This window comes from Molothrus aeneus, chromosome 3 (genome assembly GCF_037042795.1).
Source record: "Molothrus aeneus isolate 106 chromosome 3, BPBGC_Maene_1.0, whole genome shotgun sequence".
Lineage (NCBI taxonomy): Eukaryota > Metazoa > Chordata > Aves > Passeriformes > Icteridae > Molothrus > Molothrus aeneus.
In genome coordinates, this window is record NC_089648.1 from 73072209 (window position 1) to 73100156 (window position 27948).

General features: G+C 43.2%; 1 protein-coding gene and 1 long non-coding RNA gene across 3 annotated transcripts in view; one reads left to right on the forward strand and one right to left on the reverse strand.

Moving 5' to 3' along the window:
* LOC136554286 (protein LYRIC-like) overlaps nucleotides 1-20333 on the forward strand; it is a 30573-nt gene extending 10240 nt beyond the window's left edge. Inside the window, exons 2-11 of the mRNA XM_066546133.1 lie at nucleotides 497-556; nucleotides 1765-1855; nucleotides 4226-4294; nucleotides 6159-6374; nucleotides 7259-7333; nucleotides 8901-8999; nucleotides 15343-15446; nucleotides 16146-16265; nucleotides 17535-17664; nucleotides 18126-20333. Of these exons, the coding sequence (XP_066402230.1) occupies nucleotides 497-556; nucleotides 1765-1855; nucleotides 4226-4294; nucleotides 6159-6374; nucleotides 7259-7333; nucleotides 8901-8999; nucleotides 15343-15446; nucleotides 16146-16265; nucleotides 17535-17664; nucleotides 18126-18181 (1020 nt within the window). The 3' untranslated portion in view covers nucleotides 18182-20333. The remainder of the gene's footprint in view (nucleotides 1-496; nucleotides 557-1764; nucleotides 1856-4225; nucleotides 4295-6158; nucleotides 6375-7258; nucleotides 7334-8900; nucleotides 9000-15342; nucleotides 15447-16145; nucleotides 16266-17534; nucleotides 17665-18125) is intronic.
* A 3092-nt stretch (nucleotides 20334-23425) lies between these two features.
* LOC136554047 (uncharacterized) lies at nucleotides 23426-27888 on the reverse strand. 2 transcript variants are annotated; one of them, XR_010783272.1, is made up of 3 exons: nucleotides 26603-27888; nucleotides 24730-25768; nucleotides 23426-24409 (listed from the first exon to the last, which is right to left on the reverse strand). It is a non-coding gene; the product is annotated as an uncharacterized lncRNA (long non-coding RNA). The 2 variants fall into 2 exon arrangements; XR_010783271.1 differs by having other exon boundaries at nucleotides 23426-25768.
* Between the last annotated feature and the right edge of the window lie 60 nt (nucleotides 27889-27948).

A 27948-nucleotide genomic window follows, 5' to 3' on the forward strand; every position in this document is an offset into this window, starting at 1 on the left:
AAAATCTATTCTTTTAGTTGGTCAGATAGACTTGAGAGGGAACATAAGGCCCACCCCAACTGGTAAACAAGAATTAAAAATAAGAATATTAAAATAAGCCCTCTCATGTCTATGCTGTTTCTTTAAGACAGGTTTACCCTATTTAAAAAACAAGGATTTTGATCCTAGAAACAAAAACAAAAACTAGGATTTTGATCCCAGACAAATCTTCTGATAAACTACAAATATGTCTGCTTTGGAATAAATCTTTCTGGAGTTTCTGGATTTACATTCATAAAGGCTTAGCATACACTAATTAATTTGGAATAAATTACTCCAGTTGGAATAAGGCCACAAATCCTAGCCCAGATTTGTACAGGGGGTCACTTAGCTGTATCTTTCAGACTATTAAATGTATTATAGAAAGGTATTGAATTAAATATATTTTTATATATATTTACACATACTCATGCATGTATATGTACTATAATGCATTTTGTTATTGTCCACTTCCTAGGTTCCAGTGAATGGCCATCTTATCACATCAGTCAACATCAGAGAGAAAAAGCTCCTCAAGGTACAGCAAGAGTTTTAGAGTTTACATATTATCTTTTAAGAGACAGTTGTTTTAAGAATGTTCCTTTTTTAAGATAGTTTGTTCTTCCTTGGTTTGCTGCACTTAAGAGATGATGTAGGAATATAAGACCATTTAATTTTCTGGCACAGCCACACTGTAGTGTTTGTCACTGCCACCACAAGGGGGATGGTCTCATCATCCAAGCCCAGAATCTGCGTGCTGGAATCTCTGGTATTTCCATTCCAACTCTGACAGGGACATTTCCTTGGGTCTGTTTAAGGGTTTTACCTTGGGCATTGAGCACTTGTACTGGGATGGAAGAAGAGGCTAATGCTTTAAAGAGCCTCCAAGACTTTACAGCAAGTTCCAAGTTGCCCAGAGAAGCTGTCTGCCCTGTCCCTGAAAGTGTTCTAGGCCAGGCTGGATGGGGCTCTGAGCAGCCCGGTCTAGTGGAAGGTGGCAGGGGGGTTGGAACTGGATGGTCTTTAAGGTTCCTTCCAAACTATTCTGTGATTTTGTGACTTTAAGTGAGGAGCAGCCCCTGAGCCTGGGAATGGAACTGCATTTTCTGGCAGGGGTTTCCCACCTTGGAAAAGTCAAGAGCCACAGTTTAAACTAGAACATTCAAAATTTATGGTTTAGGGTTAGTGCTACCGTTTCATCAAGCTTTATGCAACTGGCCTCAGCTACTCCCGTGCCCTTTCAGATTAGTGCAAACTGCAGATACCTTCATTAAAAATAGGCTGTTCCATGGTTTGAAGTGGGGTGGGAAGGTGGGGCTGGGGTTTTTTTGTTAAGCATTGGCAGGGTCCTAACTCTGATTTTCTAATTTTAAAGGGGGTAAATACTTCAGACTTTCCTCCTTCAGAGGAAGAACTTTAGAACTTAGGAACAATGAATACAAATCTTACAGGTTTGTATTCAAACTCGAGCAGGTACCTGAATTAAAATGTGAACTTTCTAATCTAGCAGATAAGTTAGGATTTGTAGATCCAAAGCAATAGTGTTTATTGGTTTGGAATTTGCAATAAAATCTGCTCAGGAAGGCTTTTGCACACATTTAAAAGACTCCAGCAACCCTCTACTCTCTCTGAGTATCATGGGTTGTCTCCATTTCACAAGTACTACTCTGACTCTTTTTTTCTTCCGGATGAAACATAACAAATACTTGTTTTATCTTTCTGCTCTATATCTCCTCCATACTGCAGCCTAAGAAGAAGAGGAAAACCCAGTGCTCAGACAAGGAAGTGCCAAAAGATGTGCTTTCTGTGGAAAAAGACAAACTGCAAGAGGAAGAAGGTAACAAAAGACCTGATTCTTCTGTTATCTGATGAATACTACCAAATAATAACATGGGATGAAAAATGTCAAAAGGGAGGTATTCTCCACTATTCTAGAGTTCTGTGTTAGTGGGGAAAACTGCCAGTTTGAGAGTTATTTTATCACCTGTTCCTTCCTATGTGTAACTATGTGGACAGGTGCTGTTGTGATCTGGTTTAATTACAGAGGACGAAAGAGAACTTTTTAAACTCTCCTTGAATAAAATGGATCGAACCCTGGAAGATTTGAATATAACGAAAAAACATGATTCAAACCAAACAAGCTTAGATGTTGATATAAAAAAAATGGATATATTTTATTTAATAGTAAAAGAGGCAAAGAGAAAGAAAGAGAAAAGAAAGAAAAATAGAAAAAGAGGTCTGTGGGGGAACAGGGAGAGTGACAAAGGTTAGAAATGTATCACCTCTCCATGGGTTTCATGTCTCGTTATTTCCCTCCATGTGGTCTCCTTGGTGGTGAGGGTCCCCTGCCTTAAAGTATAGAATCTCATGGATTAATATACATTTGGGCAGGTGGGAATGCCCATGTGCCTCCCCTGAGGGGGGCAGGTTTGACACTGTCCCTTGCAGCACTGTGGATCTGTTGCATCACGTGCAGTGCTCCAGTGCAGGGTCTGGGGGCTCCTTTGGGAGGGGACTTTGATGGGCCATGACACCCCTCTGCTGTCCCTCACATGGATGTCCCTTGGATGTGGCTGTCCTGGGTGAAGGGGCCTCACAGCTGAGCTGGTGTGCACAGCAGAGGATGGGCACTCACTGGCCAGAGGCTGTGCCACACACCCAAACGCTTTCCTCCTCCCCGCTTTGGTGCAGGGTCTGTCTGAGCTTGGCAGCTGATAAACCTGGGGCTGTGGCCTCCATCTTGAAGCAGGTGCTGGGCTGGGCCATGGGTGCTCTTCCAGATGCTCTGAACAATAGTGTCACTCTCCTTATCTCAAGTTGTCCTATGGGTTTAACTCACAGTTTGGGGTTTCAGTCAGGAGGCCCATCCAGGGAGGGCTTTGGGGGTGCAGTTTCATTATGCACTTTTCTTATAAGGGGCAAAAGTCCTTCATAAAGATGTTTAAGCCATAAACCACAACATTTCAGTCTCTGACATGGGCCATGTGCTTTCCTGCCATACTCCTCAAGTCCTGACTGTGTACACAGGGAGGGCAAATCTGCGGGTGAGGAAGGATCTCTGAAGTGGTCAGAGGCCCAGTGGTCAAGGGGTCCTTCCTCATGCTCTTCCCCTAATCCTGTGGCCTCTGCCATGCTGATGCAAAGATGGAGCAGCACACTGTTGTGCCCATGACTGAGGCTGGTAAAGGTGCTGGGGCAATTCACAGCTAACTTGCAGCATGCCTGTGAGCAGAGCCCAAGACCTTTGTTTCAAGCAGATCTGCAGAGAAATCTGGCAGAGGCCAGCAAGGCTCAGGCAGCTAGAATTTCACTGTAAAATATATTGCAACCCATGAGCCCCTCTCTGCCTCCCCCCACCATGGTTGCACTGAAAACAACAAATTCTAAGCTTTTCTGGGCTTAAAAGATTACATTGTGATTAGTGTGGTGGTGAGAGCAAGAGAAGCCCTCACTGCTGTTGGACCAGAGTCCTTCCTGGGGCCTCTGAGGCTGCTGGGGGAGAAGGGGACACAGCAGAGGCTTCCTGCAAATGGATCTGTAATTTTTTGAATGGATGAGCCAGCTGAACTGTTTAATGTGTTTTTCAGGAATGCTTCATGTGTCCTTCAGGGATGCTTCAGAGAAAAGAAGTGTCTTGGTCAGCTCCAGGGCTGTGTTTTTCCTTCATTAACCATTTTTGCCAGCACCTCCTCTGACTTCTTGGGCCATGGAGGGCATGGATGGAGACAGGATGTGGCCCCACTGGTGTGAATGAATGTGTGTGTAAACCAGCTGAGTGGGAGAGGGTGTCCACATTGTAGGACAAGTCTTAGGGCTATGGAACCCAGTAAATAGAAGCCTTATTTAATGGTTAAGATTTACATTAACTGCTCCCCACTGTCAGACATATAAGGTGGCTGATGCTCTGCTGTGACACCTCTCCCAAGGGAATGGGTGTCACATCAGCCTGACACACAGGACAGAAGAATATGTGCAGTTACATGGGTCAGGACACAACAGACAGGTCTGTGATGGGGATTTCTTATGTAACACATCTCTGCAGAGGAAGCAAAGGCTGCACACAGGAGACATGCTGCACAAGATCTGATGCCTCTTTTACAGCCAGCATCAGAAACTTTCAGATGGCTATTTACCTTGCTGCTGAGCAGTAAAAGCAATGAAGATAGTTGTTTGATAGCTTAAAAATGAACTTCGCTCTATGTTGCAGGAGTCTGGCAGACCAAGATCAGCAGCCGTGAAAAGAGACACTTAAGGAAGGAAAGGCTGAAACAAAAAGGTAAATGTACAGGCTCAATTTACACACCTGATCTGGCTGGGCTGCTTACCCCTCCCCACAGCCCAGTGTCTGTTTGCTCTGTTTATCATTTGGCAGCAAAATCCATGCACTTACTGAGGCTATTTACTTAAGAAAAAACAGCTTTGGGAGCTTTTACTTGGGAGCTTGTCTTTTACTCCATGCTCTCATTAAAACACACAGCAGAGCACACAGCATTACCCACAGGACTTGGAAAGCAGATGTCTCTTAGATGGTAGATCTGCTGAAGGCTTGGTGTCACGTTGGCTTGTTCTTTTTGCATGGCTTGACGGAAGTTTTCTGATATGGAAAATTGGATGGAATTTGGATATTGGATGTTTAAAACCACAAATAATTTTCTCAGTTCTAAACAGGTTCTTTAGTCCAGGATTGCCCAGACTAAAGAACTATAAAAGGAATATACTCTTATCCTAATGAGATAAAATGAAACAACACTTGGTGCTCACTCCACATTTTTTCTCTGGGGATTTCAGGGTGTCTGCTGTTCACTTATGCCTATACCCGTCTGCTAATCATGTTATATGTAATAACCACTATATGAAAGCAGATCATGGAATTAAGACATTTGGAAATATTTTCATGATCTGTGATAAAATGATCAAAATAAACTTTAGGTTTATAATATTAGAGTAATTTAGAAGCTAAGATAGGAGTTTGGATATTGGAGAGATGTAACTGGATTAGGAGATGTAGCTGGATATATGTGTGAGTTAATGCACTGTCTTCAATAAGGCTCTTAAAGTGCTCTCAGGTGCTCTATTAAAATTGAAGGGTAAGGGAACAGGAAATTTCAGTAGAAAAATATGCAGACACCTTGGGACCACTTTATCTATGATTTGGGTTATATAGAGTTAAATATCAAGAGTTTAGATTTTTAACTCTAGGTTTATCAAGGGTCTTTAGAGGCTGGAGGTGCTGAGGTCTCCACTTTCTCTCCAGCAAAGTGAATGGGTCCACATTTCTTTCTTCATGTAAGTTGACTTCTTGTCATCAGTGGTGCCAGCTCCATCTGCAAAACCCCACAGGGATTAACCCTAAGGTCATGCAGGTGTTAAAGGCTTTGCTGACCCAGGAAAGGGAGCTCAGTTCACCAAGTCTCATTTGAAGCACCAGAAGTCTTTTGTGCAGTCCTGCAGCCTGGGCAGTGCAGAATGCTGACCCCCTGATCATGCTGGCATGGGCATTTCCAGAGTAGTGAGATCTGATCCAGGAAGAAGCCCTAATCCTGCCGAGTGCTGGCTGCTGTTCCCTGGCAGGGGAGAAACAGCAGCATCACCATTAAGGGATGTGAAGGTGGAGTTGGTGTCAGCAGTTGGTGGTCTCCTCCTCACCAGAGGTCCAGAAAATGCTTTGCTATTCTGAAGGCTGGAGTCATGAAACGCTTGAAGAGTCCTTTGGAACAAAAATGTTGGAGATAACTGTAATTTTTTAAGATATTCATATGCCTGCACTGATTTCTCTAGCAGCCTTGAACTACCAACATCCAAGAGGTTTGCTTTCTTTTTTCTTGGAGGTCCAGCTGTTCTCTTTCTCTCCCTTTACTGCTCTGGACCCCCAGCAGGACTCTGGAGGCCTTGAGCCTCCCCTCCAGGGAGGGATGCCCAAGGCCACTGTGGCGCCATCCTTCTCACATTGGCCTTCCTGTTCTCCACTTCAGTGTCCATCCCAGGAGCTGTGTTTCACTGCCACCATGTCTGTAAATAATTTCAGTTGGAGAGAGTCTGATGGGTTTAGATCAAGCTTTGTTCTGTTTTCTCTCTTGAACAAACTCTTCCTTGTAACTAAAAATAACGATGATCCTGTGGTAATGTTTGTTCCCGAGAAGACCCCAGCAGAGCATCTCTGGGTAGCTCAGTGGTTGAGCCAGCCTTTGACTGGGACGAGAAGAGAGCAGTGTGGCCGCTCACAGAGGACAGTGGTGGTGGTGGAAAAGGTGCTTTCTTTGCCAAGGCAGAGTGTGGGACTGTGCTGAAGGGCTCAGGAGCCCTACGGGAAGAATTGGCAACCTCCAGATCAGAAGATGATGTTTTCTCCAATGTAGGTGAGTGTTGACATTCCAGTATTGCTGAGGTGAAGCTTCACAAATTGCTGTGTCCTTGCTGCAGCCCCACTGGCATTCATCCTGCACACACAGTGTTGTCCAACCCTTTATTTCCCAGCAATGTGAAAAGAGGGGTCCTTATGGCAGGAATTCCTTGTCTTGTAGATTACCTGCTGGGTGCAAGTTGTTTTCTACCCACAGGTACTATTTGTGTCTTTTACAACCAAAGCCTTGCCTTCTGAGGATGCTCACACATGGTCAGAGTTAGGCTGCAGGGTATATCCATGTATTTCAAAAAAGGAAAAGGCAGGATATTCCTAAACTGAAAGCATTTGATTTTGACTACATTCTCAGTGATTATTGAGCATGGTGGCTGAACTGAATGGTATATAAGGCCACATGATGACTCACCTTCAGTAGCAGTAATCCAGTACTCTGATGATTCAGAAAATGCTCTTAGGTTGCCCTCATGTGAGTTGCCTTCTCTGCTAGAGTTCTTTTCTTGCCAAGTACAGGGTTGGTGGGGGAGGACATTACTACCATTTTTACTCTAATGCTTTCAAAAGGCCAAATTCCAATACATGATGAGAACTTTGCCAGCAGTGCATAAAGGGGGCATCAGTTCAGATGAGTGAGGAATTTAAGTCCAGAGAAGTGTCATGCCGGTGTGACATGCACGTTGAAGGTTTGAGAAGGTGTACATGGTGATGGGGCTGGACTCTCTCTGTCCATAAAGGTGATTTCTCCTTGCTGGATGCTTGTTCAGCAACAGCAGTGAATGTAGGCTTGGAATGAAGAGAACATGGAAGAGCTGTAGTGAGCTTGGGAGCATGAGGTGGAAACTGTGAACATGACATGAGATTTTGTTTGCATTTTAAATTCAGGAACATGGGATATTGCAGATGTAAAATCCTGCCCTGTGACCTTTGGGACATTGTCAGATCTCTCCAGGGATTTAGGTGAGTGGCCTCTTGCTGTACTTCTGTCTGAATTCTTCTATCACTTTCCTAGCTGCTTGGCTGAAAAGAGCTCTCATGGATCACACATGGCACTTCTCCCCTGGAGCCACGTCTCATTAGTCACTCTCCCTTGTAGAGCTTGCTTACATCTGCAATCCAGCACACCAGTGTTTTAGGGAGCAACATTAGAACCTTTACTGAGTGCTTTCCAAACTCATGTACTCATCTTGGAACAAATTTTAAAAAATACTGCCTCCCCTGCAGATTGTTTCTGTTAGGTTGACTCACACAGAAGGTTTCTGTTGTGCTCTGATAACCAACAAATTCAGAGAATTTCAGAGCGAGGGAGGGAGTGAATGTGCAGCTTGGAAAGACTGTGTTAGAGGTTGCATAGCCAGCAGCTTCTCATCCAGCACAGTGAGGGATTTCTTGCCTGAGCCTTTCCATGCATGGCCTTGAGAAGGATGGAGCATCTCCTCATTTTGCGTTGAGTTAAGCCTCATTTTTGGCTTTCACTTTGCATCTTTGCACCTGTCAGTCTTCACTGATTGACTGCATGTGCCCCTGGTTCATACATTCCCTGCCTACCAGAAACTCACTCTGACTGAAAGTTTAGCTGATGATGAATGCAAAGTCTGGTCCTGAGTCTATTAGAGATGCTAAAGACAAGCATAGATACATCTAGATACCTGTGCACAAAACAGTGTGTGTGATGTTAGCCAGAATGATGAAATCAGCTTCTAAAGCCAGATAAGGCAATTAATATAACACATGCCATATTTAACCATCTGTTTTCCAACACTTTGTCAGTGGATTCAAGCAGTTCCTAATGTATAAGTACTCAACAAGGAGAAATATTTTTTAACATGTGCATTTATGCAGTAAAAAACCAAAATGATACACAACTGCATAAACCTCAGAGTTTATTAGGTGAAAGGAAGAAAGGAAAAAAAAAACAATTTATGAAAGATGTAAAGAATACCCTAATCTTTTATGTACAGGCCTTAGAAAGGGGCTAAGGCGAGTCATTCAGGGAGGCATGAGAATCCTAGTGGTTGCTTCAGTTACTGAAAGTAATCACCAAAGCAACTTTTTCCTCCAGCATCTCTCTCACCTGTGCTCTTTCATGGAGCAATTAATTTGGTAATTATGGATTTCTGTTAGCTTGAGCAGAAGCCTTCTCACTGAGAGTGGTGGGAGTTGGAGCTGGATACTCTGGATGAGGCTTTTGTTCTGCAGGAACTACAGCTCCCTCCTTAGGTCCCCAACAGAGATGTGCCAGAAGTTTGCTTTTCTGAATGCTGTTAGTGTAGCCACTCCTGAGTGAGTTGTTTTTAATAACTTATGCATGTAGTGTCCTCGTCCAGCCTTTGTCAATAAATCCACAGTGATGAGATTAATGTGTGGCTTAAATTACATAACATCCAGGCATCGTGACATAGCGAGCAGACACAGGCATGACTAATTGGTTTTAATAATGTGAATATACCTATGTGATTATCTTTTAGGTTTGGGATTTGGGCTTTTTGGGTTTAATTTTTTAATGAAGATGCTTTCCTGTGTGCAGATAACGTGAAGAGTAAATCATCTGAGGACAGTCCTTCCAGATGCTGTTGGCATGGCAGCTCGACTTTCCTCCCAGCAGATGATGCGTGGCTGGGGCAGGGTACGTCTCTTTGCCCTTCTTCTGTAGACAGACAAGTGGACCAATACAGGAACTCTCTTCAGTCCATTCCCTAAGCGTCAGACATCAGGGTCCACTTCCCATGGGGTTCATTTGCTGATGAGGGAGAAATCCCATGTGGGTCTGGTTTTGAGCAGGTGCCCAGAGCTGCTGCGAGTCAGTCAGGGCAGCAGTTGTCCAGGTGGAACCCTTGAGAAAGGCAAGAAAGTGCATTTTATTTATTTCTTCCCTCTGAAGAAAAACAAATAATGTGGTAGGTAGTGTCTGTTTTGGTATGTACATACTGGTCCAAAGTGTAACTAGAGCTGCTGGGCAGCTGCAGCTGCTGTAGGGGGCTGTCTGCAGGCTCTGCAGCAGTGCCCTGCTATCAGCTGTGGGCAGATAAGCACAGGAACAGGGCAAGCACAGGGTGATCCCTCCCCACACCCTGCAGAGAGTGGGTCAGGGACTTCCTGAGCCAGAGGCAGCAGGATGGGCTCTGTGTTTCAAAAAGCCCCATGTGTTAGCAGTCAACTCAGATTACTAAATTTGTGAAATGAGTTCAAAGCTGTGTTTGGATTTCATAACTGAAGCATTGTGTTTCCCTCCCTCCCTCCTATGGTTATGTGGGAAGGTGGAGCAGAGTGGCCTTTTCCAGGCAGCTGCAGCCTGGGCTCAGTGGGGTGGCTGGGGGAGAGCCATGGGAGGACAGTGCTTTTCAAGCTCCATGTACCTTTGCCAAAACTTTAAATTTCCTTGGAAATGCCCTGAACCCAGATGCAGAATACAACTCCAGTGCATTGTGGCAGTCAGGATTTCAGTCTTTTTATGACTGGTAATGGGTGTTTTTTTAGTTTTAAAAGAAAGACAAGCATGGGTCCTGAGTGGCTGGAATAATTTGGCATAAACAGAGTGGGTATTAGATGACCTTTTCACTTGACCTTTTGGTCAGGATCAAGTGAAGTATTTATATATATATATACACCCCTGTTGTTGGGAAGCCTTTCCCTGCTCTTGCAGGAATGATGGCTGATGAGCTGAGCAAACCTCTTTGTTCTCTAGCTGCTCTGATTGCTTAACTGCAGGAGAACCCAGAGGGGAGGAATGCATTAAGGAGAAAAGATTGTGGTTGTCTTCCTTCTTTGCTCAGTGGTAACTGAAGCTCTGCAGCAGATGCACCATTTTGGCCATGATTTTATAAATAACACTGTTTGCTTTAAAAAGAATAAAAACAAAACCCCCAACCCTGAGCCTTCCCTTCCCTTGGTGCTGTGTTTCTTTACCCCTGCGTTGCTGCAAAGGGCGCCTGGCCCTTTCCAACTTTGGAGCCCCGTTGCGCCCACATGGGATGGAGAGAGGCAGTGTGGGCAGCTCTTGCACTACATTTAGCACATGTCAGACTTGGCACACTCTGGGCTTGATCTGCACTTGCAAAGCCAAGCAGAGCTCTGCTTTTGGAGTTTGATATCTGTCTGAGAGTAGAACGATAGGAGCAAATTCAGGAGCTTGCTTCTGCAAACATCAGAGCAGAAGTTTTTAGAGGATTCAGTCTGTCTTACAGCTTGCTTTTCTGTCCTGGTATTTTTTTTCCTTTGAATCATCAGCCTTGCTCTTGATGCAGGGGAGGGGTGCATCAGGAACATGTATTCCCTGAATTTAGATGAGGTAATGGTTGGCATGAAGGTTGGCGCTGCAAGCAAAATGAGCTCTTAGACAGTTAAACATGCCTGTTAGCTCTTGCAGGCTTGGGAACAAAAAAAAAAAAAAAGCCATTCATAGCCTAAATATGACCTGGGGTCATTTCATCAAATCCAGGGCAGTACATGTAATGAGTCTCTTTGTTCTGTGCTGGGCTGGTACAGCCAAAGGAGATGCATGCCGGACTCCTGCCTCTGGCCTGGCTGGTGGAGCTGCCTTGGCCTGCTCCCTGCTCCACATCGGGTTATCTTTCTGTGAAGTACCAGCAATAATAACACCCTCACTTACAAAAGGCTTGAGATTTAAGTGTTGGCACAACTGAAAGCATATATACACATAGGGAGAGAGGGAGTTAGTGGTAAAGGGAACTAGGCAGTCACTTTTGGAATATTTAAAAGACTCTCAATCAGGCTGGTTTCCAAACAACACACTCCTGTGTTGACATTCATTAATGATACACGCTTGCTGGTGGTTAATTCTCAATTATTGTCATATCTGGAGTCCTGTGTCCATTTCTGGGCTCCCCACTACAAAACAGCAGAGATACACTGGAGAAGGTCCAGCCATGCCTGTGTATGAGCACCAGATGGGGTCATGGCCTGGAGAGTGGGGAACAGGCAAATGGGTAAGAAGTGAATTTCCACTTAACCATAAGTGAAAACTTTTTTTTATGGGGAAAGTGGTCAGGCAACAGAACAGTTTGCCCAGAGGTGTTGCAGACTTTCTACCTTTCAAAATATTCAAAACTTTGCTGCATTACTGAGAAACCTGCTCTAGCTGAGCCCTCTGAGAGACATGAGGTGGGACTAGACAATTTCCAGAGGCCACTTCCAACCTCATTGATTCTGAAATTGTCATTCTGTCATCAGTCATTGTCTCTGCATATTCAAACAATTAGTCCTTAGCAATCTGAGCCTTTGTTAGCTGGGGGCATTCAGTGTCTTGGAGTTGAAACCACAGGGTCAGCACTGATGGCTGCTGTCCCAGCAGTCCCACCAGCAGGATGAGGTGGCCAGGACTCTGCCATGAGAGCCCCAAAGTGGGAAGCTTTGCTCATCATCTTTTTCCCCTACTCATCATTAGTGTTTGCATACTTTTCATTCCTGTCACAAAGAGAAAGAAAGGGGGCTGAACCTCTTCTGGTCCTGACATAATTCACTTCATTTTTGAGCCCAGGAAGTGCTCTGCTTTCACCAGGTGCCTTTCTTGTTCCTGTTCTGCAGGGTTGTTCTCTGCCTGGGAAGCTTTACTTGCATGTGCTTCCTAACACTCCCTTTGTTGTACCTATGGCACACATCTGCCACTGCCTCTTTGGTGACATTTATGTACTTGAGCTTTGCTGTCCCACAGAATGCATTGCAAGCTGTGGCTGGTTCTGCTGTTATAAAACATGTAACCCACACAGTGTGGCCAGCTGGGCTGTTTTTGAGCACTTGTGTCTGGTTCCAAGGCAAGGGAATACTAATTTTATCCCATGCATCTGCTTCCAAGTGCAGCAGACCTGTGCTTTGGCAACAGCGCAGTGCAATCTCAGAAAATCCACATTCTGCTTTGCAAATGCAACAGCTCATGGCCACGAGAGACACTTTTTATCTGTGTTCTGGCATCCTCCCAATGAATCCCTCTTGATTGCCAAAGCAAATTTTCCCCATAACCTTAAGAAAAGTTCAATGTCTCCTGATCCTATGTCTCCTGACTCCCAACCTTCCTTCTGTTCCAGAGTTACAATCAATTGTAATTCCTTTGTTTTATGGGAATCAGTAGCTTTTTTCCACTAAAAGAAGTCTTCAGTCTGGGGTTTATTTGATATTTTGCCTCTACTGAATTAGGCTGAAGGAAGGTGCCAAATAAGGGATTCTTCCACCCAGCTATTGACCTGTAACACAGAAATTCAAGCTTTAGACTGGAAATTATCTACCCATTTCAACTGAATGTATTACACTTAGTCTACAAGTGATGTCTTGGCAAGGATTTGGGTTAGGACTGTGTTCCTAACACAGTAAACTGCCCTTTGCAAAGGGATGGGTTTTCTACAGCAGGCACAGAAAAGCTCAGTGCCATGGACGATATGCAGCCTACTGAGGGGTTGCCCTGCCAGATGAGCCTCCCTTAAGTTTCTGCTGCCCATTTTTGTGACAGCATGCAAGAGAGATGCTGGTAGATTAGAATCCAAATGTACAACTCCAGATTAGAAAATTTTGAATCCCCTTCTTGGTGACACAGACTGTTTTGCTGCAATACTTTCCAGTTTCATTTTCCAGGCCAGATAATTAGGTTCAGCCTGTACAGTACTGTACTCCACCCTACCTATCAGCAGACACAGAGAAGTTGCTGACTGTCCCCTTTGAGCAGATCCTGCTGCTGTGGGGCCCTGTTTTCCTGCTCCCCAACACCCCCCCAGGGTGCAGCCATCCGCTCCCCGTCCGCTCCTCGTTACACAGGAGAGAGACTGGAGACCAAGGGCGTTCAGGTAGTTGGTGCTGGGATGGACTTTCTGCCTGCAGAGGTGCTGGCAGCCTCCCTGGTTTCTGAAGACACCTTCAGTGTTGTGCCTTTCAGGATCTAAAAGTGTTTTCATTGCATGGGGTACATGGAAACTACCTTGGCCTTGAAATGCACTCTGCAAATGTTTGCTGCCAACAGAAAAGTACAGCTTTGTCTGGGTGGAGTTTGCTGGAGGACTGGGGTGGGTTGCAAGCAAGAACTGAAATGGAAAATGACATTCAACAGCATTGCTTTTGTAAAAATGAACAGCAGGAATTGCTAAGATGTTGGCCTGTGTTGGTTCTGAGAGAGATATCACCTCTGTCAGGGCTAAACCCACATGGGGAGCAGGGGGACATGCATGGCACATTTCTTTTAGTGTTTATGTTCACAGGCATTAATGATCAGTTTTAGCCTGTTGGAGAATTGATGACCCAAGGAGAATCAAATTTAAAAATACTAGAGAGTATTCAAAGTTTAAGGACACTGTGGGAGATGTTACTGAAGGGAAATATGCTACACAACAGAAGCGATTTTAAGTCAGAGCTTTGGGATAAGTACATTTAATCAGAGCTTTGGGATAAGTACATTTAATCCGATTTCCCCATCAAATCCAGCAAATTGTAGAGAATCTTATATTGCCCTTAATTTTAGTCTGAGTTGATTTTAAACACCCCTGGGACACAGTAATTTGGGGGAGTAATTCTGAGGTGAGGCAGTCACTACTGTCTGGCAAAGTTTCATGCCCACGTGTGACAAGGGTGAAGCATTAATGTAAGCCCATTGCAGGCCAATCAAAACTATTTTCATGTTTAGAAGCATATACATAAATGCACTTTTTGAGACATCAGAAGTTAAAAAGGAGTAAACAACAGTTGTGGCTTTCCATGTGTTAAGTTATGGTCTGTTTTGCTTGCACACCCACAAGAACATCATCAGCAGAGCTGCTGCCTTGCAGCTCAGGAGGCTGAATTCTGTTTTGGACTGGAATTTTATGGGGGAATGCATTCAAAATAAGTTGTTCCTTTCCCCTTTGAAGAAGGAAAGACATATTGTCTATATAGAGGACGTGGATTTTAAACTGAGAAGCTTAAACAATGTTTATAATCATGTTTATAACATTTGGCAGCAAACTGGTCAGAGCAACTTTTTGGAAACAGTTTTCTTTTATCATTCCCAGCATGCCTTTGGTTTTGGCCCTGTTTCAAGTAGAAGTTTTTCCATCCCGCTTGGAATTTTTTTTTTTAAGAGAAGTAATCAGCTAAGAGTTATTATTATATGTTTTCAAACTTATATTGTGTTTTTAAAGTCATTCTTCCTGTTAGGATAAGACTTAAGAGTGTTACATTCAAATTGTTAAAAAATAATCAAGTAGTCCTTTCAACATCTTATGCTGATTTATCTGCTTTTTTGCACCTCATTCAGTTTGGGTGAAGGAATTAAACTGGTCTGTTTTGCCTTCTTGACTGAGGATAGTTTGCCAGTGCTTTGTGGAGAGGCAGCTGAGGGCTTGCAGCCAGATTTTCAAAGGTACCAGATGCTGAAAGACAGAGAAACCTAAACGATTTTGAAAAGTTTTTTGCCCATTTCCCATGAAATTATCAGAATTGACGCAGGGTAGGTGTTCTCTATTTCGTGCCTGTTTAGAGTTGTTTATCAAGGAGGTTTGGAAATCAGTACTGGGATGGTGCTTTTCTGGCTTACATTCAAGAAAAGAAAATAGAAAAGGAAGATGAAGTTGAGAATGTAGTTGGTTCTATTTTTTGTAAGAAAGAAAACACCAATGAGAGCAATAATGAATGCACAAATCCTTTGTTAATATTACTCTTCCATATGAATAATTGCCCAGAGTTTTCTTGAAAAACAAGCTTTACAAAACTAGAAGGGCTTTTGGTTTTGTATGTGCTTTTCTGCCCTTCTTTAATTTTTCTCCTGTCCTGGAGAGTGCTGTCACTAATTGTGAATTGGCAGTCAATGTATATGTCTTAATACATTTTTAAAATAAATTTGTAAATGTTTTAACACATTTAAGACATGCATACATGCACATCCAAATATCACATGAGCAAGCAAGAAGATATTTTTGCAGCATTTGTGCTGCTCATGTGAGGCTGGGAAGTAGTATGGATTTGAACATAATTCATTCATATGCATGCCCTAATAGGTGACCCTTCCATGATTGACCTGGACTCTGACTGGAAGGCTCCCACGGAGGAGTGGGGAAACTGGACTGGAGTTGAGGAACATCAGACGAGGGATGAGAAGAAGGTGAGGCAGTGCTGTTGATGGCCAAGGGAGACCTGGTCTACTGGGGTCAGTCTCATCCACACTGGGGTCTCCAGTCCAGCCCTGGAGCCAGGCTCCTTTGGTTGTGGGGGCTTTCTCATGTTGGGAGGAAATGATTGGCATGGTCCCTGCCTCACCTGTCTAAGATAGCTGGAGCTGGGGAACACACTTGCAGGAGGCATGAGATGGGCTGGGGAGAGCTGGTTGGTTCTGGGAGTTCATCATCCCCCTGTGATCACTGTCCTAAGCAGCAAACCTTGGGTGTTTGCACCCTACTGCTGCTGACCTTCTCAAATACCCAGGCCTTAAAAGAGGTGTGGAGTCCAGAGCTGACACAGGCTTCACAGCATCTCAGGCAGCCAGGACATATTTATTTAAGTTTGCTGATAAGAGGGTTTGGTGACAGTGATACAGTGGTATCTTGGGTGGAGATGTAGAAGCAGAAGTCTTGCTGTTTAAATGCTTTCTAGAAGCCCAGAGAAATGTTCCCTTCGGGCAGCAGCAGGAAGAGCAGGCTGAGCTTTTTGCAAAGATATGCATTAAGCTGAGGTGCGCACCCTATCCAGAGAGACAGCCCCTCGTACACTGTCAACACATACTCCTGGAGGTAATCAGTTTTCCTGAAAAAAACCAAAATTAGCTGTCCCATGACTCCTCTTACAAAATCTCTGATGATTTCAGGATTTGCCGAAAGGCAAAGCAGGCATTCGTTTCTGTCTTTCTGGACCTGAAAGTAAAACACGACGGAAGAAGAAGAAGATGGAAGTGAAGGAAGCAAAGGGTGGAGCTGGACTGAGGCATGTGAGTATTTTGTATTCCAAGAGTAGTGTTTGGTTTTCCATTAGCAGAGGGGGATTCTTCTCTGTTAGGATGACCTAAGGGAGACTTTTCTTCCTCTCTGTCTTCTGGCTTTCTCTTCTCTTTTCTCCCTGTCTTCCCATAAAAAGCAGTTATGAGCACAGGGAACAGTGGAGTTTTGCAACATGGTATTCCCTAACATATTTTCAAAACACTTTGATTTTGCAGTACAGAATGTTGTGCACTAAACTTGGAATGCATCTGCCTAAACATTTTTTCCATGATTAAAACCAGATGCACTCCAAATTTAGTGTACAATTGGCCTGTGTCTCATCTGTAGCTGAAGGTCACCCAGAGATATCAACAGTAATGAAAAGGTGGTTCCTAAAAGTCAGTGAAGATAAAACAAGGCCATTGTTATACCACTAAAAAGCTTATTGAGAGAAAAATGTCTCAGAGTGTAACAGAGAAAGGCTGTGGAGAATGTCAGTTCATTTGGGATGGGAAGTGCACAGGAACAGAATGTTGACTGGCTTTTGGTCCAGTGCTTGCCTGTGACTGGTGTTCAGTGAAATGAGAAATTGTGGGGGAAATGCCCGAAATGTCCAAATTGTATTTCATTCACTTGTCATAGAATGTGTTTTGGACATGTACAACTGCTTTTTTTTTTTTTTAATCATATGTCTTCCCCTCACACCCACTGTAAGGTCTCTCATGATGCTTGAGATGATTTTGCTCCCAGATCTCCTGATGCTCCCATTTTAAGGAAAAGGTTTTAACTGCCTGACTGACCACAGTCCACATAATCATTAGGACATCCTAGAGTTCCCAGAGTGCTGCCATACCTTTTTATATCCTTTTTGGACATAAAAAATGAAATTACTTATGAAGCCAGATCCACAAAGTTGCTCATCCCACTCCAGTGTTTCTGTGGACTCTAGTCACTTAGCAGTCACTGGGCACATGTTACTCTTCAATGTCACTACACAATGACAGTACTTTCATCTCAGTATTTCTTGCTGCTCTTCTGTTCACTGGGAGAAGCAAGGGGAAAAATAACACTGAAAGACAACTTCAACACTTTAATCCCCTCTAAAACAAATAAATAAGAGGTAGGTAGACAACATGGTGAACTATTCTAATCATATAAAAATTAATTTGTCCTGCAGTTTCTTTAAATGCCCCACAATAATGACATTTTCTCTCATATTTTGTACTTGCATATGCTTCGTTTAACTCATATGCTTAGTGAAGCATATTGTTTCAATTAAGCCCCAGCAAGGTTTGCAAACAAGAATGGAAGAAGGCCCCAGGGACTTGATATCTACAAGAGATAGGAGTGATGCAGTGAGTGCTTCCTTCGAAAAATCCTTGGACATTGTTAATAATTCACCCAATAATGGTAAGTGATTGTTTTTGCACATCTGATGAATTTTCAGAATAATGTGTAATCTAAGAAGTATTCACAAATGCATTTTTAAGTGAATATGTGAAATGCTTCTCCTTTAGCTGCATATTTTAATTCCTTGAGAGGCTCTGTATTAGTCAGAGGCTATTCTGTCAAATACTTGTTGCTGTTCCTCTCAGAGTTACTGAGCAAAAAAAAAGCTAGTATTGCATTTAGTGACTGTAATTTTTGCACAGCTCTTTCCAACATGAAACAGAAGCAAATATGAGTGAGTCAGAGCCCACTTAAAAACACTGAGTCCTCCCCATGATTTTGAATTACCCCAGAAAGTAGGTGGCCCTTGTAAAACACATCTAAAAACCTTTAAATCCTCTTCATCAGGCAAAAAGCCAAGTTCTCAGAGATGCAATTGCATGTGGAAGGTTTGTGCATTGTCCCTGTTGTTTGTACGGCAGGTGTACCTGGAAAAAAGGAGAGGAGGAAGAGGAAGAAAATGAAGAAAGAGACTTGAGGGAGCTGTGTCGCTGCCAGGGTGCCAACCTGATGGGGCAGACATGCCAATGAGCTGCAAGGATTCTGCTTTCTGCGATGCTGCTGAGCCCCAGGCAAAGAGAGGCTCTGGGAGACCTCCCAGCGAGAGGAAGAGAAGAGGAGCAGTGAGCCAGAGAGCGTGAGTGTGTGAGAGAGGAGAGAGGGAGCAGGCTGTGCACAGGAGGTGGTTTTGAAACAGAGTGGCTGTTCATTGCAAGCTGCTGCCCTTGATCAAAAGCTGTTGAATGGGGTTTGACTGGTTGCATTAAGTCCTTTCAGTTTTTTGCTGTCACGTTGTTTGTCAACTTGTAGTGTTCTATGCCATTGTAGAAATAGTTGGGCTGTACCTGACTGTGATTGTACTTTGGTCCTGTGGAGGATCCTCCAGCTAGTCTGGTCTCCCCTGGCATTTCTGCAGAGGTGCTCATTGACAGGCTAGTAATGTACAGAAGGAAGCACTGTTCAGAAACAAAGGGAGAATAACATGGATCATTCTCCAACCTCCTAACTCTTTTAAATCCTTGGTGGCTGCTATTAGTCAGACTTTTGCCTCTTACCTTGCCATATTTATACTTTTTACTCCACATCAGACTAGTTTGCTCCTCAAGGAACATTTCTAAAGGAGGTTTTTAACTTGTTTGGAAAGATGATCTAAACCCATTTTTTCCCCTGGATTTCATGGTGGGCTAAAGTTTAAAGTCTGTATGTCCAAAGCATGTTGCATTTGTACTTATAGTAGGCTGAGGTAACTTTTAAAAATAATTTTTCTTAACCTGATGTTTGGAAGTTTTTTATCATTTTGTCACTTGAATATTCTAATATAAACTAGATTTGTGAATGAAGTTTTTAAGTCAGTTTAGTATTTATTGATGGGTGTGTATTTCTCCTTGTCAGAGGGGTCATAGTATGGAGGAGAATGTGTTACAATAGAATACTGTGGTTTATAAACAATGCTGAACTGACACCACTAAAAGCAGAAGCCTTTTATCCCCAGCGGAGCTGCAGCTTTGGTGGTAGCTGGGGGTCTTCTGTAGCTGGTAGACAGTCCTGAGACTCTGCCTGACCCATCCCAGAAGTGCTGCCTCAAAGGATGAGATCGTTTTTCTCAAATCTCCATCTGCATTTGACTCTGTGCCTTTGGAGATGGTGGGGGACAGTTACTAATGCATGTTAAATGTGTGCACATTTGTAGGCTTTGGGCTGATGCTGTGAAACTCTTCACTAGGATAGTGAATAACCAGGGATGTCCGTGGCTTTACACTGCCACAGATGCACTCCTGTTTGCATCATGGAGCCAGAGGAGAGCTCTGTGCTTTTGTCATTGCATCCCTGATCCCCAATCCCAGCTTGTCTAAGCTTTACTTGCAGCTCAACACTTTTCCCTGCTGGCCTTCATCTGTTGCATAGCTGTCAGATCGGCTGTACCCTTCAGAGAAGCAATTAACTGCAGCAATGTATTTGTGTTTAGAGTTTAGCTACTACATGTTGAAGCTGCTATACGTTGAATCACTCTTGTGCTGTGATTTTTGGGGTAGTTAGCTGTACTGTGTGCCCTGAAATTTAGCACAGTAGGGTTGTTTCAGAAGGCAGGGGATGGGTAATCTTAACTGATCACACTTAACAGCCCACTGTCTAGGATCTGCACATCTTGGTGTTTGTGTCTCAGTGTAGGTGAAATATTGGCAGTTCATGAATGGACTGAACAAACCAAAGAGCTTTTATGGGGAAAGCAACTGGTTTGGAATAGATGCATAACAAGAAAATACATGGCCTTGCTGGAGGAACAGGTACAGCAAGTTCAAGGATTTAGAAGATGTGGTAATGAGTATGTGGGTAATGAACAAAGTTCTGCTATCTCTGAAGCCAATGGAAAACATTCATTGACCTCATTGGGGCCAGGATGTTGCCCATGGCCTTTGCTTAGCATTGAAGCACTATCATGCAAAAAGAAAGAAAAAAAAAGAGATAAAGAAAAGCTCTTGGTGGACTACAGATTTCTTTTGCTTTTTTTCTCTATATCTGCTTGTAAACGTTTTGATGTCTTTGTAATTATGCTTTATTTCAACATTTTTCAGTATTTCAAATGCCACTGTTTTTATAATAAAACATTAAAACTTTTGTCCAAAGCCCAACACTCATGAGGTGTTTTATTTAATTTGTATGTGTTTGAGTAAGAGCATGTGTTTTTTGCTAGAACCATTCAATTTTCAAGCCTTTTTGAGGTACTATAATTTTTTTAAGAGATTCCCTTCATCTGAACTCTTCAATGTTTAGGAAATCCTAGTGACATTCTTTTGTTGTTGGGATGAAAGAACAATCCAGACTTATAACACTGACAAGCTGACTGAGGTGCTGATGACAAGCAGCAGCAAATGATATTACTGTTTTTGTGTCAAATTCTTCAGTACCCCTCTTCCTGACTTCAGTGGTGTCTGAGGGTTGCATTTTCCTTCTGGCCTCACTGTTTCATCCCTGGGAATTCATCACAGTAATACAGAGATGGGCTCAATAGTTTACAGCAGTACATTATTTAATACCACTCTCTAATGTAGGCAAAAAAGAATACACTTCTACAACTAAATATTCTTGATCATAGGCCTTCCTAAATAATTGAAAAGCACCTTTCAGGGTAAATTAGGTGGCAATGTACAGCATGCCTGTGTGATTAATCTCTTTTGTCAGCAGTTAGGAAAGGGTATATTGGTTGTTGCTTGTTTGATATGGCTGTGGCAGTGCCTGGAGCCTTCCAGTACCACGTCCCCCAGCAGTGCTGCTGCACAGGCTCCCAGGGATGCAGAAGTGTTCTTTAGTGAGAGAAGTGAATTTACAAAAACAACCAAATCAGAACACAAAGCTCTAAGCAACTCTTGTCAACTTCCATTCTTTCACTTCCCATTTGTCAGAGGCTGAAAAATCATCTTAAGCTTAATAAATGCTTAATAAATGGTCTCTGCAGTTGCTTTGAAAATCAGACAAAGCTTTGAGTTCTTGAAGAAACTCCCCTTCATCACCACATGTTCAGGTGAATCCCTGGTTTCTGTGCTTTTAGGACAGAGGCTGTGCAGATCATCAGCCTGCTCTGCTGCTCCTGGCTTCAGGAGGGTTAACTGGGTGTGCTGGATGTGTGCATTCTCCCAGTCTCTGATCTTTGCTAGCTGAAGACTATTGAAAATCCTCAGACAGAAGATTCAACATCCCCCCAACATGCTGAAGCACTGCTTGAGCTATAACTGAATGTTATTCCTTAGAAGAGTAAATAGAGAGTAGTTCTCTCTGGTCATTCAATAACTCAGTGTAGTCTAATTGCCAGTTCATGGGCCAGGTCCAGCTGGCACCCCCTGCCTTTTCCCTAAGCAATTCATTAGCTGCTTGAGGGGCACTTGCCTTAGGAACAGCCAAAAGCTCTCCAAATGCCTGCAAATGGCCCAGCAGCTGGAAATCGAGCCTCTGGTGCAGCCACAGTGTGGGATGTGGGATGAAGTGTGGCTGGCAAACGTCTATGATCTCATTAAGGGCAAGCAATTAATTGGTACAGCCGCAGCTGTAAATGATGAAATACATGGCTTTAAGTTTCCACTTTCTCCTAAACTCAGTCTGCTCTATTTTTCTAATGGTGCTCTTTCTTGTGGGCAGCTCTTGAAGGGGGAAGATTGGCTATATCCCTAATAAAAGAGCCATGTCCAGATGTGATGAATCCATAGGCATTAAGATGTGGCTGATTATGTAACTGACAAGCTCCTGACCTACAAAGTTGTGTTTACTTGCAGGCAGACAGCAGGATGCAGATGTAGAGGCTGAAGGTTCACACTCAAACCATGGTGTAACACTGCCAGGGTAAAGACAGGCAACCATAGAGAGGAATTTGGCCTGCTGTTCCATAATTATCCATAACTGTAATTGTCTATAATTATCAAGGTCCCACCCAATGTGCAGATCAGTGGCACAGCCAACACGTGCACAAGCTGACTAGCAGGTAGACATGCTAATTGCCTGGCAGGAAATAATTTCTTTGCTATGCTTACAACATGGGCCAATTCTGTAGTGCTGAGTATTTTCTAAAGGTAGCTGAATGTTGTGAGAGAGGTTTTTTAAGTCATGGGCCACAAAAATCAGATATAGGAAACCTTGTCCTTCTTTGATTGTACTGAACGAGACCCAGGGATCTTTTCAAGGTAAAATGAACTTTCTAGTATGTGCCATCCCTGACATTCAGCCCTGCGGGTGTTCTTGCAAAGGAAAGATCCTCCTGTACTGACTGCACAGACACTGTAATGCATTGATCTCAGAAACAACTCTGTGTCTTCTGGGGAAAAGGCCACTGTAAGAGTAATTGACCCCTGTGTCATCCCACCAAGAGTGTATCAGAAACTTGGCAAACACTATTTTCTATCTAACTTTGATTCTCCTAGTACACATGATTTTCCTTTGGTGGTGGTTCTGTGCAGCACACCTTGCAGGGACTCACGATAAACGGCTTCATCGAGCTCTTCTGGCAGCACCAGTCTCCTGCCACAGTGTTCCTCCTGGACACCTGCTGGTGTCCCCAACTGCAAAGCCAGTCAAGGAGCTCATGTGTAAAGAAATCACAGCCATTAGGGGGTGACTCCCTGCCTCCCTGAGGAGGCAGTGTTCAGGTGCTCAGGCTCCTCCTGCTCACCCCGCCAAGATTCATGGAGGGGCAAATCCAGGCTGAGGCCGGAAGGGAGAGGCTGCCAGTGAGTACAGGAGATTTTCAATTTCCAGTGCTCGCTGTTGTTCATGTGAAAGCACTGAGATATTGCAAGTACCATTTTAGATCATGTTATTTTTAGACATTTTCATAGCTCCTCAACTGTGTGGAGGCTGCTATAAATGAACCACAGCTCTTTTAGTTTTGAATATTTTGATTCTCTAAATGAAGAAAAGAATTTTTATTCGGTGTTTAAGACTTAGAAAATCTGAGTATACAGTGAGTAACCCAGAAACAGTCCTGGGTTTAGAGAAACTTTATATCATGCTGTCATATTTTAGCTTATTTTCTAACCCTGACTTTCTGACCCATCTGTTATGAGTTTAAAAGGTTTGGAACTGAGTTAAACTGACTCATACTGGTAAAAGATAATTCATATTGTTAACAGCAACCAACTAGAACAAATAGTACAGAAGCTTGGAACATTACATTAGGAATCCCAAAATGAAGTTGATTAATTCAGTAAACAAGAGTAAAATTCAATAATCACAAAACTCATTGTGACACATTTTTATTACTTTCTAGTCCTTTTTACAAGAAACCACTGATCTTCCAAATTAGGCTGTTTTCCTACAAAATTCATCTTGGAGAAAAAGGATGGTAAAATTTGTTAATGCTGACTTCAGGATATCTGTGATTTTGCTGTATGAGTCACCAACAGGCAAGCTTCTCCCTGACTAATTTATATGAGGGCTTTTTTTCCTCTCATTGATATGTTAATCCATTGCTTTTACTCGAGTACATTCTTCTCTTTTTTAAGGAAGCAAAAAGTCAATCCATACTTTCAGCCTGGGTATTTTTCACACCTTCTGCACCAGTTCTATAGATTTTTCTAAATTCTGCTAAGGGGATACAGTATACTTTATTTTGCAGTTTCTATGTAAAGATACCACTTTCTCTGTGACGTTGAAAAACTTTTTAAATCTAAAAATGTTTGTTCAGCATGGAAAATAACCAAATCTGAGGAGCTAACTAACCATTTTGTTTTTGTGTTTTTTTTTTTTTGGTTTTTTTTTTTTTAGTTTTAGAATGCAGAGTAGCAGGCACATGCATAAAGTTATAGGAAAAAAAACTAAAAATAGCAGTAGCTTGTTCCTGCCCTCATACTCAAGTGCCTTCCATTTGGGATGGAGGAGCTCCAACATGTCCTGCACTGCACCTTTTATCTCCTGGCAAAGAAGCCAATGGACAAGGTGTTCCTGTAACTTTGGTTGACCTGTAGTAGTGTTGGTCAGATCAGATCATCTCACTGTGCCTCAGTTTCTGAACCCCCATCAGGACAATATTTTCACTATAAAGTAATGTGAGCTCTGCCCGAGGTTGCATATGATTATCAGTTCAGAGTCTGTAGGTTTCCATTCACACAACACAGCAAATGCTGAAGCAGAACAGCACCTTATTCTTCAAAATCTTGCCATCCTGGCTATAGTTCAGTGTGTGGTTACAGCATTCAACCCCCATCTTCTAGCCAAGGACAGACTGAAGAACAGCACAAAAGAGAGAAAATATGGTATTACAAAAATTAGCAGAAAACAGTCTTAGTGCTGCATTGTTTTGACATCTTGCAAGTGTAGGACTTGAAATTTTTGAAGAAGTTGAAGCCTTGTCTCTCATTTACCTCATCCTAGCTGTTTTGCTGTCACCTTATTAAAATCTGATTATCCAAAACTAATTTGTGTTTGGTAAAACATTGTCAGGCTCTCTCAAGACAGAAGTGCAAATCTCCTGTCTAGACATGGGTTTTGAAAGCCCGACTAGTTTGGCTAATGAGGAACACCTCGATATCAAACCCTCCCTACCTGCTGAGAGGGAAGGAGTTAAAACGTCATGCTGGTAAAGGAATCCCAAGCATTCTTTTGCAGCTGCTTCTGACTTGCAGATCTGTGTATGGCTTCCTGCTCTTACTGCTGTGGATGCTTTGGTCCTGCATGCCATGGTCTGTTCGTGAGGAAGTTTTATCACTAGTACTCGCTGATTCTCTGAGATTTTGCTCGGTCTGTCATGACTCTAAGCTGAGCCCAGAGTTTTTAATATATTTAGCCTCAGAAATCCTCTTTGAACTAGCAAAAAGGAGAGAATTAAGGCTCAGCGAGAAGGAAGTCTCTTGCCTGAGGTCATCTGGGCTGCTTGTGGCAAGGAAGAACTGGAATCTTTCACAGAGGGTAGGACTAAAATCATTACCCTATCACCTCTTCCCTTAAGTACAAGAAACAATGCCATCATTCTCAAAATACTCTTTAAATCGTTCTTTTCCTTTTTTTTTTTGGGGAGGAGAAAGTGGAGAGGTTTTTTTTAATGCAAATTCTATAGTTCCACATCAGCTTTTCCTGCTGTGGAAAGCTTCTTTGTGATGTTAAATGAGATTCACATTATTCTTCCCAGTATCTTTGTTGCCGAGTATAACAAGCAGCGTTTGCAGAGTATAACAAGCAGTGAAGCTCAAGGGAATCACATCATTTTTTATTCTGAGTCTGGCTGACAAAGATATGAACACTTAATTAAGATTTCTTTCATCTCATGAAAATAGCCCTGACAATCTGAGCCTGAGGAGAGCTTGATCTTAGCGAAGGCAGTGTCCAACTGCAAGCTCTTAGCTGGAACACTTGCCCTCACAAATCGCTTGAACTGGGAGTGGGATCTAAAGGTTTCCAAGTGGATGTCCAAACTTTGAGGGAGGGGCTCCTCCTTTAATTTCTGGCTCATTCTAATCCTGTGAACTCCTGCTTCACACAGGGACAGACCAACAGGAAGGAGAATCTCTCAGCTCCGCAGAACAATGCCATCAATTCAGGCATGCATGCAGCAGGAATAGTTGGCTTAGGCTTCCCAAAGTGCTATCTGTAAGAAAAACGATTTTTTAAATGACTGATTACAACAAAATGCACATTCTTTTTTCTATTTTTTTTTACATGGACACGTGTATATTGATTAAAATTAGTCCCTTCTTGTTACATAAATCAGAGTGTTGATAATTATGCACAGGGCTGAGAACATCATAGCACTAAAGAAACAAACAATAGTTTGTAAGAGGATCATTACAGCCATCTTAGCAGCACTTACAACATGTTTATTCAAAAATGAAATATGCCCTAAGGAAGAAAAACACCAACTATGGAACTCTGGGGATTTAAAATAAAAAGGTCACTTTTAAAGCCCTTAAGTAAATAATTTCAAACAACTCAGCAACAGCTCACATTAGAAACAGACTAGGCAGCTAAAGCAATAAAATGTGTTAATTGTACAATCTGGAATGTATCAAAAGGACAACCACTGTCACCCCCATTACCTTCTCATTGTTCAAAGTGAAAAAACTCAATACTGACGTACATCTTGGTGTATATAGGCACAGCAAATATTTATGGTTCTGTGTCTCAGACTGTGCACTGCCAAGAAGGAAATACTTGCAGCTGCAAGTAGAAGGTTAAAAAAACTGTGTGCACTTCTGCACCAACAGCTCAGGTCTCTCCAGAAACCATGGGGTCAGGGGAAGTTTACAGATCCTGCTCCATGTGGGAACAGGAGACTGTGTGTCTAAGTGGTGGCGAAACTTATCACATACACAAATGAAGACAGCACTTGGATTTACACACGTTATTTCTAATTAACATATTCAAAAGTGCAGCACCCGCAGGCTTCAGTGGAACTAATGAAGCATTTCCATTACCCACTCACCAGCAGGAGCTTGAGTAGGGCTTGGAGTCACCAACAAAGTAAAGCACTTCTGTGGACTAAATTTCACCTCTTCTGTTTTCCCTCTGATGGCATATGCTCTTAGCATGTAACACAGTCTTAATATTATTCTTTAATCCAAGGAATTAAAAGAACAGCAAAACGGTTCACGTGAGCTAAACCTTCTGCAGCGAAATTCAGCAAAAGCAGGAGGATGTTGGCAGCAGACCTCTTCATGCTCTGCCCAGGTGTCACGGTTTAATAATGGTACTTCTCAGTTCAGGACCCCCACTGAGACCTTCCCAAACCACACACTGCTCCCTCTCACTCCCCCTTCCCCTCATCTTTCCTGCTGCATTGGGATGGAGTTGAGAATTAGAGGCACAACAATATACTGGAAAAATCAATGAGATAAGAAACCTGCCCCCGCTCCTAATACACAATACCAGTCGGCTCCCTCCTCCACGTTTTCTCCACAGGAAAAAACCCTTTTCCCCTGCTCCTGGCAATGATCAATGATGTGAGCTGGGACAGAATAACCTCCACATCCGAGCCACGCTCCCTCCTGGCACCTGCAAAAATTAACACTACCCCAGCTGGAATCAGGACATCAGGAGACATTACTTACTCATTACTATATTAGAATTAAGGGCTGTCCATAATCACAAAATCAATTAGGTTGGAAAAGACCTGTGAGATCATCGAATCCAAACCATGACCTAACACCATGTCAAACGAGACCATGGCACTAAGTGCCACGTCCAGTCTTTCTTTAAACACCTCCAGGAACACTGACTTCTGTTCCAACGTCTCATCACCCTTTCAATGAAGAAATTCCTCCTGACGTCCAGACTAAACGTCCCTGCCGCAGCTTGAGGCCGTGTCCTCTAAAGCTGTTGCCAGCTGCCTGGTAAGAGGCAGAAGAGGCCGACCCCACCTGGCTACAGACTCCTTTCGGGGAGTTGTAGAGAGCGGTAGGATTCTCTCTGAGCTGTCTTTTCTCCAGGCAAAACACCCTCAGCCGTTCCTCCTTCTACTCTAGCCGCTTCACCAGCTCTGTTGCCCTTCTCTGGACATTCTCTACAACTTCCATGTCCCTCCTGAACTCAGGGACACAGAACTGAGAATTCGAGCCGCCTCTCACCCGCGCTAAACACACGGGAACGTCTCTAGACAACGCAGCTTTCCGCATAGGTTTTTCGCTACCTCCCCGGCTGCCAAGTTCCGGTTCTCCAAACGCCCGGCGAGCTGCTCCCTATGCGCCAGGCGAGCAGGGCAGGGCAGCGCAGGGCAGGGCAGGGCAGGACTTTTTCCTGCCAGACCCGCCTGAGGGCCGGCAGCAGAGGCGG